This window comes from Centroberyx affinis, unplaced genomic scaffold, assembly GCF_046629955.1.
Source record: "Centroberyx affinis isolate AG114_WGS23_722 - 3 ecotype Tasmania unplaced genomic scaffold, CSIRO-AGI_Caff_v1 ptg001058l_1, whole genome shotgun sequence".
Lineage (NCBI taxonomy): Eukaryota > Metazoa > Chordata > Actinopteri > Beryciformes > Berycidae > Centroberyx > Centroberyx affinis.
The window spans coordinates 172,543-190,000 of NW_027279609.1; the positions used below are offsets into that span (position 1 = coordinate 172,543).

At 44.0% G+C, this 17,458-nt stretch overlaps 1 protein-coding gene across 1 annotated transcript in view; it reads left to right on the plus strand.

Annotated features, from left to right (window-relative positions):
• fmnl2a (formin-like 2a) overlaps positions 1-17,458 on the plus strand; it is a 56,236-nt gene that overhangs the window by 31,659 nt on the left and 7,119 nt on the right. The window contains 18 exon segments of the mRNA XM_071523024.1: positions 954-1,109; positions 4,962-5,070; positions 5,309-5,385; positions 6,406-6,499; positions 7,898-7,972; positions 9,401-9,511; positions 9,876-10,025; positions 10,837-10,938; positions 11,247-11,568; positions 12,158-12,355; positions 14,828-14,952; positions 15,063-15,265; positions 15,702-15,936; positions 16,236-16,304; positions 16,394-16,474; positions 16,561-16,690; positions 16,973-17,136; positions 17,389-17,458. The exon segment at positions 17,389-17,458 is cut by the window's right edge and continues 32 nt beyond it. Coding sequence (XP_071379125.1) covers positions 954-1,109; positions 4,962-5,070; positions 5,309-5,385; positions 6,406-6,499; positions 7,898-7,972; positions 9,401-9,511; positions 9,876-10,025; positions 10,837-10,938; positions 11,247-11,568; positions 12,158-12,355; positions 14,828-14,952; positions 15,063-15,265; positions 15,702-15,936; positions 16,236-16,304; positions 16,394-16,474; positions 16,561-16,690; positions 16,973-17,136; positions 17,389-17,458 — 2,471 coding nt within the window.

Consider the following 17,458-nt stretch of genomic DNA (forward strand, 5'->3'; position numbering starts at 1 on the left):
CAATGCTGCTATTCTGCATCGCCGCTGATGCATCTCCACCACCACCACACACCACACACCACCACTGCCTGCTTGTCAGAAACACTGAATCACTCGGCCCCATTCCCGACACATTTGCTCTGTGTATTACACCAACCATAGGCTTCTATTCATAGATTGACGGTGTGATTATTAGTCAGTCACAAGGTCCCTATTCAGGGCCAAAGAGCCACGCAGTTAAAGTTTTAATTCACCCCCCACTTCGCCATATGTTATTATGGTCTGTCCACATTTCTAATGGTTAGCCGTAAAAGAGTGTTTACCCTCAGTACCACTGGAGCACCGCTATGAGTCCTGTGTTGTTTCTATTGGAATATGACCATGGCTAGGTTTTGGGGATGGGAATTTTCAGCTAGTTTCACTGACATTTAAATAACATATAAAAGTCATCGAAATTACCAGTTTGAAAACCGAAACAAGTCATAACAGGTATAAGTAGCAGCTGTTTCGTAGGCATCTGCCAACTATAATATAACATGAGCCTTCCTGCCTATTTATAATGTCTAGATCAACACTGAAAATCTAAAATGATATCATTACCCTTTAACATTTTGTTACCCAGGGCAGCATCTACTAATTCCAGGTGTAATGAAAAGGACAAGTATGAATCAGAATAGTTCTGAAATATGGATAGATTAGCTAGCCAGCCTTGTGCCTTGTAAATCAGTGAAAGGCAGGGTAGTGAGTCAAATTATACTGTAGATGATGGACTCTTAAAAGGGCAAGCAGACAAATTGATAATTTTTATTCTCTATTTTCATTGTTGACTTCTGATCTTGTGTTGACATTTTTAACACGCTTTTATAACATTCTGAACAATTCTGATCCATTTCCCTCAGTACCCAGCAGTACCGTGGGTCAGACAGTGCAGTGATTTGAGACTGATTGCATGTATTGTCTCCATGGTGCAACAGGTTTGATGGGGACTGTTTGGAGAACAACCCAGAGATGTCGGTGGACAAGTCCAAGCCCTGGAGCCGCTCTATAGAAGACCTGCATGGAGGAGGCACCCTGCCGTCTCCCATCACTGGGAACGGCATCACCCGCGCTGGAAGACACTCCACGTTACGGTACGACACACACACACACACACACAAACTACCATTGTCATTGTAAGTTACAAAAAATCAAATCAAATCATATCAAATTGTATTTTCACCATTCACCATCTATGTTTTACGTGATTTGTGACTTTTTAAAACTAACTTTGTTTCAACACTTTTTGTATTGTATTGTTCCTGTTCCTTTGTGTTTGGTTGCAGGAATGTGATTGTGATGTGATTGTTTTGAGAGGTCACACGTTTCATGTGATGTCTGAATAGCCCCTTCATGTAGTCATGAGGCCTGTAAGTCTTTAAATGGCTTAAGACACATTTCTGTGGCAGGAAGCAAATACATTTTTCTACGGTTTTCCTTGGATTGTTGCGACTGTTGCTGATAATAAGTTTCTATGACACACGGGTGACACACAGATGTTTTTCCCTGAGACAGATGATTCAGGAGAAGATAAGATTATGGAATAAATCTTTTTTTAAACACCAAACTGACTATTTTAACACCAAACTCTGTGCAGAGAGGATTAAATAGCAGTTCATTTATAAGCCCATGTTAATATACACTCTGAAACACAAATCCTATCCAATTATGCATTATTTCTAACTGCTCATTCTAATCCTCCTTGTCGTCCCATTGATGTTTCAGTGCAGTGCTCACACTGACTTCTGTAACCTCTAATCCTTTAGTCTGAACGGGTTAACTCGAATAAATTGTGCACAAAGAGCACCATTGACACCATGCAGCACATGTCTTCCTAATATGAGATCTTTGCATAATGATGGATTAAGCCACATTCATTCATTCCTTGAGTTGTAAGTGTACAAGTATGATTTTTCTCGCACACACCACTCCTCATTCCCTTAAGATTTTTCTCCTATCTCATCTAAAATCTATTATTTCTATTATCTATTTAGCAGGAGTATTATTTACTAAAGATATAATAAAACACACAAGGTTGTATAACTGTATAGTTGATAGGAACTTGTACATTAGACACACTTACACCATCAATACCAATAATATATACACTGATTACTCCAAAATATTAGGAACACCTGCTCTTGCCATGAAATAAACTGACTAGGTGATTCAGGTGAAAACTCAGCTTTAACTCTACTTTTATCGTGAAGGAGAGGGCTTAAAAAGGGGAGGAGACAGATTAAAGGACCTTTTAGACTTCTGGGGTGTTATTCTTTTATTATACTTTCTATTCTATATTGATATTGTCCTGGTTGTCAATCCCTCTCTCTCCTCTTGAAAGCAATGTTGCGTCACAGTTCTCCTAGCAACCAGGTCTGGTGCCATTATGGAGGTCCTGTGGTTGTGCACAAATAATGGCTAGATATATAGCAACCGGGTTAGAAAAAGAGAGAGAGAGAGATAAGTAAAAATGAATAGTCTAATAAGGTGGATTTGTTTACATATTTAGGTTACTATGAGTCAGGACACTGTCTTGTCTTTAGCTGCTACTTCAAAACACTAGCAGGTAAATGTAGCACAGCAACCAGTGTAAATATTAACTTGGGACTATTAGCTATTAACGCTAGCTTCTATTAGATACTAGCTCTCTATTGCCTCAAAATGTTGCCCGTGTATCATCACCCTCTGGGATGTGTAACTTGTCAAAGTGTCACCAGTGAGGCTGACTGTGTTTTCTGTCCCGGTGTTCCTCCAGTCATCTCCTGTTCTGTCTTCCAGTCTTCAGCAGCAGGCAGGTCTCAGCTTCATGCTGCTGGCTCAGAATGAGCTTTCTGCAGCGCTAACCCTGCATCCCTGCTGCCTCCCAACTCACATAGATTTTAACACACATACACACACATGCTCACACACACACAATCCCCTTGCCTCGCTGTACTGTATACCTCCCTGCTAGCACTGCCCAGTTTATTTGTCCTATTGTTTGTGTCGGGGATGTGAATTATTTGTACTGACAGCCTCCCCTCCTGCGCTTGAGACTGAATTCTTTCCCTTAGAGCAAATGGATTTTTCTACACTCATTGTTTCTTGCCTCCATGCTTGTGTGGCTCCCTTAACGCCATTATGTGCAGATTCTAGCCTAGTTAAAAAAAAAAAGCCCTGTAAAAGCTGAAGCATAGGCTGCAACCAGTAGGGATAGATTAAGTAGCTACTTAAAAATCCTCTGTATTTTGGATGCATCAGCTCAAACTCTGCACTATTCTTTATTTAATTTCTTGTTTCACTTGTTAACTAAGATGTCATTCTAATTGACAAATATTGGCTCCAACCTATTACCAATGGTTTCATAATCCTTAAATGTTCATTTGTCCATCATACAGAATCTCTGCCCCTTATTGTGTGTATCACCCTTAAAATTGGAATAATGTGAATTCAATGACTGTCAAATTAAGAGTTGCATGTGTCTTTTTGAAACGGCCATCTTGAAGGACGCCAAGTGCACTGAACTGTCCAAAGTGTTCTCAGAAACGACGGTATGTCTTAAGAGCTACTTGGAGTTAAGTAGAAATACGTAGCTGTGTTTACCCCTACTTCCTAGTCTGTAGTTATAGTCTTAGTCTCAGTGTTTGATGCAGTTCTGTGGTGTCGTTTAGAAGATGCTGTGTTTATCATAGTCTTTGAGAAAATGGACAGAAAGATTTTCATGTTTTGTAACCTCAAACATGTCAAAGCAGGTTATTATATTGTGCTGCAGTTTTATCATCATTTATCATTACTTTGGTGTGTTTGCCCACTCGTTTCCTCCAAATATTTTCTCCTGCTTTTTATTTTTTGTTTTTGCCATGTGTTATTTTGTGTGCTGAATAATGAGGACAGGAAAAGCCCAGTCCTTAAAGATTATTGCTGCCACCGTGTGAAGCAGTGTTCCAATTCTGTCACCAAGTGTCTCACCAAACGACTGCATTTATGTTAGGGAACTTGTTTTGCAGCAGGTAGGCGCCACATCCTGCTAAATAGAACATGGAGAATACTCATAAATACAAAGGCACACACAAACACACACACACACACACACACACACACATAGCTGCAGTCATGCGAGAGCACAAACCCACATTTACAAACATAAATAGGATTCCCTGCATTTTTTAGTCATGAAGGCTCACTGCTCTCTGGTTGATTGTAACATGAACATGCCTAAATATTGATTTGTCCTCAACTATCCTTTATCCTAAATCCTCCTCACAGCTTAAGACTCTGCTGCTTCCTCATTCAAAGCTATAGCCCTATTCAGGAGTCTCTAACACACACACACGCACCATGCTGTGACTCAAGTCAGAGTCACGCCCTGAGGCATGGGAGCTGACATGAATCAGTGTGCCTATCTGTTGCCTGAAGACACGTTTTATTTCCCAGAACTCGGGCTGGTAAGAGCACCTCGTGACAAGGGTCTGAAAATAAACTCAGGCTGCACATTATTAGCATTGCTGCTACTCCAGCGCTCCGCTTTTATTGTGAGAGCGGCACCAGGAGAAAAGGCCCAGTCTCCGGTTTTGTCCGCACAAAGCCGGTGCGATCGCTACCCTGCATGCAAATGACGGGCTGCTATTGTACTAGCTGTAAGTGATATCTTTGTGTATAGGATAGTTAAATTAAAACAATTGAAAGGGGGCAGCCCTGTGGCCTCTGGTGAGGCTGTAGATTATGTGGCCTTTGTGTGTGTTAATGTAACATAGTGTGGCGGTTTAGTAGCCCTCCTGTGAGGAGGAGGGGTGGCGGTGTGTGTGTGGGCTCATTCACAAGTGGCATCTGTTTTTCTTGTTTACCCAAGCCATGTGCGCTGTGTTTGTTTGCATTCAGATGCACTCAGGCCTAACACTTCTTTTGGTCGCACACACCACTCCTCATTCCCTTTTTTTTGTTTTTGTCTGTTTTATGCCGTTTTTCAGCTGTAACACGCTGCCCAGCCGGAGAACGCTTAAGAACTCCAGACTGGTGTGTAAGAAAGATGACGTCCATGTCTGCATCATGTGCCTGCGCGCTATCATGAACTACCAGGTAAGCCAAGTCAGCCCTCTACACTCCCTTTAGACTGAAACACACGTCCATCTGAGTCCAAATCTAATTTGCTCCACTGCCATGTTCCCGTGTTTCATTCATGAAGTGAACGAATGCACTCCCTTGTTTATTAAGTAGCTCCTTTTCTCTGTTGATTTGCTTATTTCTCTCTCTCTCTCTCTCTCTCTCTCTCTCTCTCTCTCTCTCTCTCCGTCTCCATTTATTTTTCATGTTCCAGTATGGCTTCAACATGGTCATGTCGCACCCACACGCTGTGAATGAAATTGCACTAAGTCTCAACAATAAGAACCCCAGGTAAGTTCTAACCATTGACTGAGAGAGAGAGAGTCCTATCTTACTTAGGGAGGCTGGAGCTGCCAAGGTGTTCAGCCAGCCCCTCTCATTGCTGCAGCAGTGCTGTTGTTGCTGCTGGTTAGCCTCAGTGCACCTGCTCTTTTGAACAGCCTGATCCAGAGTGAGTTTCTTTGCTGCCCAGGGCCACATTCATCCTGACAGGCAGGTCAGGGCACCGCTGGCACACTCCGCTGCACTGGCAGCTGTTGCACTGAGACAGGCACCAGAAGGACTGGCTTATATGTATGTGTGTGTGTATGTGTGTGTGTGTGTGTGTGTCTGTTTTCACTCTATGTCCCGGGGCTTAAGCGTTTCCTCAAAAGTGAATGTGAAACCACCTCACGTCACCTGTCACATATTTGTCTCATCCAGGCAGAGAAATCCTGCATGAATAAACCCGAGGCACAGGGTGTTCCTCTCCTGTGTGCTCGAATACACACACACACACACACACACACACACACACACACACACACACACACACACACACACACACACACACACACACACACACACACACTGCACACACACAAGGATTATGTCTGAAGTATTCATTCTTTATACCTGCCTTTTAATCCCTTGGATTAGATGAGAATGTGGAACTCTATTAATTTTTTTCCTCTTAGGCTCTGATATTACAAAACTCAGTCATATCAGCCAGACCTAGTAAACTGGCTCTCATAACCTCACTGTGTCAGCAAAATACTTGCAGATTCATCACAGAGAATTAGAATGCATTCTTCCTGTTTTATAAAGCTCTTGCCGATCAGTATTTCAAAAGCTATGAACTTAAAAGGACATTAATTGTAATAAACACAATAATTGCTATGTAGTTCCATTCTACATCGAAATTTCAGTGGTGACGAGACTCTAAATTAGACTCTTTTCGACTTTGTTTGCGCCGCGTTTAAATAGGGGTTTGTTGTGGCGCTGGCACTTCTCATTTACTAACCATGCCTTTATTTTCTCCCTGTTTTACAGAACTAAAGCTCTAGTCCTGGAGCTACTGGCGGCAGTTTGTCTCGTGAGAGGAGGCCACGAAATTATTCTCTCTGCGTTCGACAACTTTAAGGAGGTACGGGCTGCACAGAGAGGGGAAGTGGGGTCTGAGGAGAGGGATATGTCATTATATCTCGACTGTGTAATTTCAAACTGTGACTCAGCCCGGAGGAATGCTCCCCGGCAGACGTGAGACCGGCGGATTCCTCGTTGCTGTGCGGGATAGCATCAAGGAGTGTGCTTCAGCACTTTGTCAATAGCTTACAGACACAGGTTTGGCTGCATAGCACAGGAGGACCCACTTGACCTCACCGGGATCCAGAGAAAACAGTTATGTGTGTGTTAACAGATTTGGCAGGCACATCAAAGCATGGAATAGCAGAGAGAGAGAGGGAGATGTAATAGACAGCCTTGCCTGACCTTTGCCTGTCTGTATGAGGTATTCTGGCTGCCGTCGAAAGAAGGGGGAGTTTTATGATGGAGTGGGCGTTAACAGCAGCCCCATTTTGTAGCATGGGCCCAGAAACGTGGGCCGACTGCAGTTAATGCAATATTTACACCCCAGAATGAAATATTGAGCATTACTCTCAGCGGCATTGGCATTAGAGGTAGAATAAGGCTCAGGGAGACCGGAGCTCATCTAATGAGAACAAGGTTGAGAAATGGCCATTATGGGCTGCTTGATTACTGCGACTACTGGAAGCATGCGTGGACTGTCTCTCACTTCTGTCTCTTACATTACTTTTTTACAATGTTTACAATGGTTTTTGTTAATTAACAGTGACACTTAAAATTGAGTACAGTTTGATCTAGCTTGCTCTTGACTCTCTGCCTCTCTCTAAGGAGGCATGTTGTGGTTTTGACACCCTGTGGGAGAAATTAGATGTGGGGAGTAGGGGGTGGGGTGGGGGGGGGGGCAGGGTAGGGTTCAGGCTGGGGCACACGGCATTATGCTGAGGTCTTTGGATGCTCGCCCCTCCTCTTTCTTTCTCCCCTCCTTCTCCTCAGTTCTTAATCATTCCCCCATCTTCCTCATTGCCTCCAAGCTGAACTGTCTGAGTCTCCCTCTCTCACTCTCTCTCTCCCCGCTCTCATTTTCTCTCTTTCTTTCCCTCTCTGTCTGTCTCTCTCTCTCTCTCTGTCTCCCTTTCTCCTGTAGATATGGTAATCACAGACAGAAGGGGAAAATAGGTCATGCTTGTTCTAAAGCCAGTGGTGCCAGAGGGAGGGAGTTGTGTTGAGTGTCACTGTGTATAGACAGTACAAAAATTATAGCGTAAATCTGGAATCTCTTTAGCTTAGGCAGCAAGTTTCGTAGTTTGTGTAAATTACGAGGGAGCGGCGGGGCAGGGACGCCATCTGTACAAATCAAGTTTGATCGATCCATTGATTGATTGTATACAGTAATGTCGGTTCCTCTTTCACACCTTGATGAGGACTTCAATGAATAAGTGATGTGTGGTGTGCTTCGCAGGTGTGTGTGGAGACGCAGCGGTTTGAGAAACTAATGGAGCATTTCAAGAACGAGGACAACAACATCGACTTCATGGTATGTTCACACACACTCCTAACGGCTATCGATCGCCACAGCTATAAAATCCCACATCACAGCGCAAGCCACAGATGAACTGCAGCAGCCCTGAATGAGGGGAATATGCTGTTTTTTATTCCTGTCAAGAGTCTGGCTGGAACGTTTTGGACTAACTGTAATCTCAATATACTCTGGTAAGATGGGTGTATAGGAGTTAAGAGTTGAGATGTGAAGAAATAAAAACATGGATCAGTGTCTCCATGTGATGAAAAAGACAGAAATTTGGAAAGTTTCATTAGTAGTAGAAAACACGACTGCCCTACTGTCTTCACATATTTGTCCACTCTGACATTGTAGTTAAAAATTTTACTTCCAGTGAAGACACACCCCTAAAGGCTATCAGTCTCTATGCGAGCCCTCTAAAATCCCTCATCACAGCACAAACTACAGACGCTTGGTGTAGCAGATCGAACTGCATTGGCCCTGAGCGAGGAACCCGTGCCAAGTCTGTCATTTCCACACTGATTACTGCTAATTAGCCTGGCAGAGAAGAATGAAAGACGCTGTGTGAGGAGAGTGCCAGTTAGACATGATTTTCCCCAATATGCCTCTTCATCTAAGTGTCTCTATTGATGTGGGGCTTGTATGTGTGTGTGCGTGTGTGTGTGTGAGAGAGAGAGAGTTAGTGAGTGAGGGCCAACAGATGCTCTGTTTGAATAGGCCTTGTGTGCCAGAAGTCACAAGTCAGCTCTGAGTCCCTTGGTAGGCCGTCATTTGACACCAGCACCAAAGCAAACAGATTTTGTCAGCGCTGGCATCTCGCACCGAGACGACTCTGAGCTTCTTACATGAAGTTCATTAAGCTGGTGTCAGGCTGAGGAGAATGCATGCCGGTGTTCGAGTGTGTACATTAGACACAGTGAGGAGATCCCCCTCGATCTGTTTATACAGTCTCCCACAAGGCAGCCAGTGGCATTGAATTGGTTGATTTGTTTATGCAGATCCCTTTAAGCTGGGGTGTAAGCTACTCTGCCATCCGCACAAAGCGCAAAAATCAGGATTTATTCACACGATTTCAGAGGAAGCGATATTAAAGTCGATAATAATGAGCATAAACCTGTTTTTATAGAAATGCAGGCTGATGTCTTAGCTGCCTTACAAAAATATCTCTTGCCTTGCCTTATATCTCTTGTAAATGTGTCCATTGCATTTTACAATGCCTTGTCAACAGCTTGGGTTTATCTCAGGGTCATAAAATATTTTCTACACAAGTTAGTTTTCAATTACTGTTACTCATAATTGAGTGTACTGCTTCCTGCTGTATACCTCCTGTATACTGCCTATGAGTACATTAATATATACAGTGTTTTTTAAAACGTTTAGAAAGCCTATATGCTGTGTTGAGATGTCCTCCTCTAACTGTATTTTTCCTTGTATATTCCCTAGGTGGCGTGTATGCAGTTCATCAACATTGTGGTGCACTCAGTAGAGGACATGAACTTCAGGGTTCATCTACAGTACGACTTCACCAAGCTGTGCCTGGACGAGTATTTGGATGTGAGTAGAAGCACGGCGCTGCAAGAAAAATGGACAGATAGCCCCCAGAACGCTACACCTTTTAATATTCAGCTCAGCGGCAGAAGTATAGATTGTCATTACGGCTCCCCAGAGACTGCGACCGCAGAAACGCAGTCAATACTGAGTTTTCCATGAATTTAGAAAACCGGTCAATTCTGTAAACCCTTGTCTGCTGCTTCGTTGCAGAGGCCAGATCGATGCTCGCCTCTGAGTCTGAGGTGTTGGCCTTGTGCAGTGAACTGAATAAGTGAATCTATATCTCTCTCTCGCTCTCCCTCTCTGACTGCTTCTCTCTCTTTTTCTCACTCTGTCTTCTTTTTGTGTGTGCGCTTGTGTGTTCCAGAAATTAAAGCATACGGAGAGCGATAAGCTGCAGGTTCAGATCCAGGCCTACTTGGATAACGTGTTTGACGTGGGAGCCCTTCTGGAGGATGCAGAGACCAAAAACGCTGCCCTGGAGCGGGTAGAGGAGCTGGAGGAGAACATGTCACATGTGAGAGGCCTCAACTTTTCCTTCTGCTCTTCAAACTCAGACACAACTGACTCTTCAGTCCCACTTCTCCTCTCAGGCAACCTGCTATGTACTACTGTCCAGCATGTCAGGGCACTTTGACGGAGAGTGTGTGTGACAGTATACAGCAACGTCAACGCCAGCGATGTGACAGGGTGCATGGCAGTCTGTTTGAAGCTCTGTCACAATCGCTTGTTATCGCATGGTTCCCTCTCAGTCTAAGACTCAGGTTTTGCTATGGTCCCATGCTTGTCAGCCACCAGGCAAGACTGTGAGGACACTATATATACGGACACACACACACACACACACACAGTTTTTATAACCTTTATTTACTCAGTTAATGTGTCCCTTTCAGCAGCTCCCTGCGTCACATTCACACAGCTGCACACATTCACACCTGGGATCTTCCCAGTTCGACCACAGTCCTCTAGAGCTGGCCACTGCGCAGCTCCACTGGAGCAGGCAGGGATTCAATTTATCTCTCAAGGGCATCCAGATGGGGATTCTTGAGTGAGGGGAAAGCATTTCTTATTCACTTTCCCTTCCTAGATTTTCCCAGATGATCTGGAGTTTTAAAACAGTAAATTTTCAGTATTGCTTCTATAACTGTTAGGCCATAACATATATATTTCTTTAATACACAAAAATAGACATGAAATGTCTTGTCTGCTGCGTCATATCTCTTTTTAGCTGACATGTCTGCTGAGTTGACATATTACAGTTGGATGTTGTCATCCCTATGAGTCCATATCACTGCGTGACCTTTTCCTCCTGGCTGTTGTTTTCCTAGATGACAGAGAAGCTGCAGGACATGGAGAACGAGGCCATGTCCAAGATCGTGGAGCTGGAGAAGCAGCTGATGCAAAGGAACAAGGACCTAGAATCCATCAGGGTCAGACTCGCTCTCTGATCATTCATATTCATTCATTAACTTGTCATTTAACAAAGGACAGGCACGCACACTGGCACAGCTCATTAATATGAGACACTCGCAAATAAGTTGGAAACTTTTCTTTAATGTGACACCAGTCAAAATTAAACAATTGGCCTTTGTTAGCTTTGGTTTACACACTCACAGGAGAAGTATAATATGCAACATCATATACACAATACTTATGAATCCACATTATATATGCATTCCATATCCAACATTATATATTTTTACAATTCTAACTTCACTGTTGCACCGCTCCCAAACAGGAAGTATACAAGGACGCCAGCTCGCAGGTGCACTCGCTGCGGCAGATGGTGAAGGAGAAAGACGAGGCCATCCAGCGGCAGTGTAACCTGGAGAAGAAGATCCATGAGCTAGAGAAGCAGGGCACCATCAAGATCCACAAGAAGGGAGACGGTGACATCTCCATCCTGCCCTCGCCACCCTCCGGCGTGGAGGGCGTACTGGGCGCCGCGCCAGGGGGGAACTATGCAGCTGTCAGTCCAAACCATGTGGGAGGCGTGCCGGGTATGCCCGCTCCTCCACCTCCGCCCCCTCCACCCCCACCACCGCCAGTCAATGGCATTGGTAGGTTTTAGTTTTAGTTCAGTGCATCCATGAAATGCAGAAAGAAGAGAGAGGGGAAAAACACATCGTGCAGGTGGAATAAAGAAAATCCAAGGGGCTTATAAAAACACTCAACAGTACAAAAAAATAACCAAGATGACCAAAGACACAACTGAACTGGATAACAAAAATTAGAACCCCAGATCAATCATATTTCAGTATAGCTTATTGAAAAGGTAGTATTATTTATGACTGGTTCATGTTTAGACATGTATTTCACTGGAATTTGAAGGACCTGATGTAATGGCTAGGAACCCAAACAACAAATCTGCACACAATCCTTTGGCATTAGAGGTGTTACAAACGGGAACAGAGCTTAGAGAGCCGGAGGATTGCTCAGCCAGTCAGCCAGTAAGGGATTTATGTGAGATGAGTTTATTTGCAGTCACCTACAATTCAGTCTCCGTGGGAGAAACTTGCTTTCTCATTTCTACACACATGATTTGCTGTTGCCTTTCTGCCTGTTTACCTCCTCTACTTTAACGCTACACCTTCTGCACTCTCCTCTCGTTACGCTTATCATCCTCTTCGTCTCTCCTCTCTCCTCCAGTGGCAAACGGGCCGTTGCCGGCTGAGCCAGCAGTGGCTCCCCCGCCTCCTCCGCCGCCGCCGCCCCCTCCACCTCCCCCTCCACCCCCGGGGCCCATTACAGCGATGACGGCCCCTCTGCCCCCTCCACCTCCTCCTCTAGCCCCCCCGCTGCCCGGCTGTGGAACCCCCACTGTCATCATGAACTCTGGGTTAGCAGGTAAGGTCACCCATGGCCAAAATACCCACATGGAAGCGTGTGTGTGTGTGTGCCATGAAGTGAAAGATGATCTCATGATGGACACAATAGTTTCTTTTGAAGTAAAATGCGGGTTTGGTTGCCATCAGATAACAGAGTGTCAGACTTCTTTCAGTGGGCTCATGACCTGAAATTCAATGCTAATGTTTACATATGGCTGTGGTATTTTTCCTGCATATCTTGGGACAGTATATCACAGTAAAACAGTATATCTCTATACACTGGTCAAATCCTGCAGCCGTTTTTTTTTTACATTTTTAAGACAGACTATCAGGTCTAATGAACCAAGTCCTCCCCCAAGAGTTGAGTCAACAGCCCATGTGATAAGCATCAGGATGTCTGAAACTCCGAGGCTATCAAACGTCCTGTCTGTCAGTCACGCCAGACCAATCATAGTGTGACTCCGGCCTGTTGATGCTCCTGTTCAGATGATGAGCATTGATAGGTAACACAGCCAGACCCTCATCTGACTCAATGAATAGACTTTACTGTAACCAGACCGGCCTGTGTGTACATTTGGGTGTACACATTCCTGGGTATATACTGTGTGTGTGTGTGTGTGTGTGTGTGTGTGTGCGTGACCGAGCCCATGATACCATGCTACAAGATCATGGCCAGGCGGTTAGAAAAAGGATTATGCGATTAAATAGCTTAATAGCTAAACTTCCATTGTGAATAAACGGCCTAAGGTTGCCCTGAGAAACGTTGAAACCTTTGAGTCAGAAAACAGTAATGGCAGTCATGTTGGTTACACCGGTCAAAACTGAGCAGCAGCAACTGTGAGTCTTATTTTCAAAGCATAGCGGTTTACTGTGTGTGTTTGAGATGCGCCTGTGTAAGCTGTCCTAATTTCTCACTAACTCTGCCAATTTCTTAATGATTTCTCTTTGAATTGTTTCTCTCTCCTATCTTTCTGCCAACCAGAGGGACCCATCAAACTTTTCTGTAGGTTTTGTCTGTCATGTGTGGTGTTTTTTTCCCCCCATGTTCCCACATGTTCCTTTCCCACAAGTTTGGAAAATGGTATTTTCAGTGTCTGAATCCCAGCTGAACACACAGGAACTAGTCCCCTGTGAGGAGGTGGGCTCTTGCATCCTTGGCACTCGATGCTGAAAAACTGCAGTCATGCGTGAAATTGGACTCTGTGTTGCATGCATTCTCTTTGAAATTATCCCTGATTGTTTTCAAATGCCCCAAACATATTCTCTTTTTTTCTTTCATTTTGCCATACTTCTTAACAACATGAGCCCGCCAAGATATGAAACCACAAGTTCCACATCACATGAACCATGAGTTTATGAATTCTCTTTTGACATTCTGCTGTTTTCCCTCGCCATAAAACTTTAGAATTTTCTGAATTGATGGCATAACAAAGAAAATACCGTATTTCAAACTCCTGCATGGTATTCCTTCACACCTCGATGTACCTTGTCTGCATATACAAGTAGTGTGTGTGTGTGTGTGTGTGTGTGTGTGTGTGTGTGTGTGTGTGTGTGTGCGTGTGTGTGTGTATGACGAACGTGTCTTGCAACATCCCAAAGTGTTGGTGGTTGCATGCTGAGACACAGTGGCATGCTGCGGCAGGCAGACGATAGTAAGTGATAGACGAGTGTTGCGCAAAGCTGGAATGCTGTTCGCCACACTCCCGACTGTCTTATCTCTGCGCCCCCGCTGGCACCCTGTGTGAGTGTGTGTGTGTGTGTGTGTGTGTGTGTGTGTGGCACCCACCCCACTGTGGCGAGGCTGGCGGCCACCTCAGGATTCGGCTTCAAGGAATAAGTCCAGGCGGGCACCACAAACGACCGTAATCTCCCAGATAAATACAGTTTGTCACCATGCCAAGCGGGAAAACCTCGCAGAAGAAATGTCCTCTTTCCCACTGAGCACTAGATGTTTTTTTAACGTTGTGTCCATGCTTTAGCTCTCATATAGGACAGAATCTTTTTGGCTATGTATAGGCCAGTTTTAGACCAAGCAGTAAATACATTATTACATATTTAATGCGTAAACAACTGTAAATATATGAAATATATAAAAAAATATGCACCAGAGAAGTCTATATGTACACGTCTTTTAAATGGCTAATCAGCGTAAAATTGCTCAGTGGGTTGTTTAGTTTGAAAAGACCGATATATCACAAGAAAAGAATAGGCAGTGTTCAATCATATTTCAAATTCCTTCTGATTAAATTAAGTTTATATATTTAACTATTTTAAAACCAGCTAAGAAAAGGCTCAAAATGATGAGTGGCATGTTTTAACAGATCAGACAGACATGGGGTCTAGCCACAGAGGGAGTCATCTCCATGTGTGTCATCAGTCCCAGATACCAGTCTACCCTTTCACCAATCCAACCTGCACGCGCGTGTGTATGTGTGTGTGTGTGTGCTCCAACAGTAGATAGGAATCACTAACTCCTTTGTGTCCTATCCAGCCGTCAAGATTAAGAAACCCATCAAGACAAAGTTCCGTATGCCCGTCTTCAACTGGGTCGCTCTGAAACCCAACCAGATCAACGGGACCGTCTTCAATGAGATCGATGATGAGAGGATACTTGAGGTAAGAGTCAGTCTTAGTGCCTAGATAAATACCAGTACCAGTAAGTGATTACTATTGTATTGTATTGTTCATTCATATTCTGTCCATTCTCGTTCACTGTCATCTTCCAGGACCTGAATGTAGACGAGTTCGAGGAGATGTTCAAGACAAAGGCCCAGGGCCAAGCGATCGACGTGACCATGAGCAAGCAGAAGGTCATCCAGAAGGGGCCCAACAAGGTGGCTCTGCTGGACTCCAACAGGGCCAAGAACCTGGCCATCACACTGAGGAAAGTGGGCAAGACACCCGAGGAGATCTGCAAGGCCATTCAATTGTAAGACCTTTCAAAACAAAAGCCCACAGTCCTTCTGGTGTTTGCTTAACCTACACTCTTTTATGAATGAGAGACATGTGACAGTGTGCTGAATATTTGCTGTGTGTATGTGTGTAAATATACATGTGGGTATACATATAATACATATATCCATTTTGGTCTGTATCGTAGAGTCAATATATTAAAATATATTATTCTTTCCTCAAAAACAGAACTACTTTGAACTATACAGAACTATTTTGTAAGCAAAGGTCTTAAGATGATTGATTACTTTTATAGTAACTCATAATGCCCTTTACGTTCATGTCATCAATCATTTTGTAAGATAATGAGTAATCATTAATGAGTAATCAAATGGTCAATATCTTGCTTTAGGTGGAAAGTATTAATATGGTTTTATGTGCCTGCCACCCTCCTGTTTCCTCCCTCCACTCAGGTTTGACCTGCGCACTCTGCCGGTGGACTTTGTGGAGTGTCTGATGCGCTTCCAGCCCACAGAGAACGAGATTAAAATCCTGCGGCAGTTTGAGAAGGAGCGCAAGCCGCTGGAGAGCTTGACGGATGAGGACCGCTTCATGATGCAGTTTAGCAAGATCGAACGGCTCATGCAGAAAATGACCATCATGGCCTTCATCGGCAACTTCTGTGAGAGTGTGCAGATGCTCACGCCGGTGAGAGCCAGGATCCTTTTTTGCTCAAAACAGACAGAGAATTAGAGAATGGATTTTAGGCTTTATGCGTTTCAAAGGGCTGGGACCCAACATGGGGTGGGCTGGATCCAAGGATGGGGAGACAAAATCTCTCCACTGCATTCCAGCCTGAAAATCATTAGAGGTAGTCTTGCAATCCTAGATGCTGCATTCTCATATGATTACTCCTGGTTTGCAAGGGTTCGATGATAGAAAGTGAAGATGCCGTACTGGATTTGACATCTTCCTCTCATCTCATCTTCTCTTTTGTTTCTTCACAGCAACTTCATGCAATCATCGCAGCCTCCGTGTCCATCAAGTCGTCACAGAAGCTAAAGAAAATCCTGGAGGTACGTGTATCGTTCTTTACGGATTGCATGTAATGTTGAGTGACTGTGTGGGCTTCATTTTTATTCAAATTATGTTTTTTATTCTGCAGATTATCTTGGCACTTGGAAACTACATGAACAGTAGCAAAAGAGGAGCAGTGTACGGTTTCAAGCTACAAAGTTTAGACTTGGTAAGTTAATTGTTCCTGACTTTAAGCCGATCACTTTTTCTTCACAGAATTCTCATCTCTTATCTTATCTCTTAAATTCCTCACAGCTACTCGACACCAAGTCGACAGACCGTAAGTTGACGTTGTTACACTACATAGCCAACGTGGTGAGGGAGAAATACCAACAGGTTTCTCTCTTCTACAATGAGCTGCACTATGTGGAGAAAGCTGCGGCAGGTGAGTTCTCCAATAGCATAGGGATGTGAGATCATATTGTCCTTGTACTTTGTGTGTCAGCATGTACTGTACAACTGTAAGTTTTCCATCTGTCTCCATTGATACCACAGAGACAAATTCTTGCATATTTATTGTACTTGGAGATTCAGTTGATTCCGATTCTGTTAATTTTGCCTTGAAATGACTCCACCACCATGCCGCTCACTCTCTCTTACTCCGTACAGCTGTGTGTGTAGCTGCGTGTGTGTAGCCGTACGTCTAATTGTGTATGTGTGTTCACAGTGTCGCTGGAGAACGTCCTCCTGGATGTGAGGGAGCTGCAGCGAGGCATGGAGCTGACCAAGAGAGAGTACAGCATGCACGGCCACAACACCATGCTCAAAGACTTCATTACACACAACGAGGCCAAGCTCAAAAAGCTGCAGGACGATGCCAAGATTGCACAGGTAACCTCAGCACACGCCTAGTCATCATTGTACTACTCTACTAAGGCATTATCCTTATCCTCTGTGTCTGTTTATGGTAACAGCTAGCGTTTTAAATTATTCGTTTGAATGTTATCCAAGGAAATACGCTGATTAATTTAATTAGATATCTTTATATGGTGTTGAAGATATCTTTTAATAACACTACAGGACAATAACACTTTTGAGTAGGGTGATGATACAGTGTGAAAATAACGTGTTTGTGTTTGAAAGGACGCCTTTGATGAGGCGGTGAAGTTCTTCGGGGAGAATTCCAAAACCACGCCGCCTTCCGTCTTCTTCC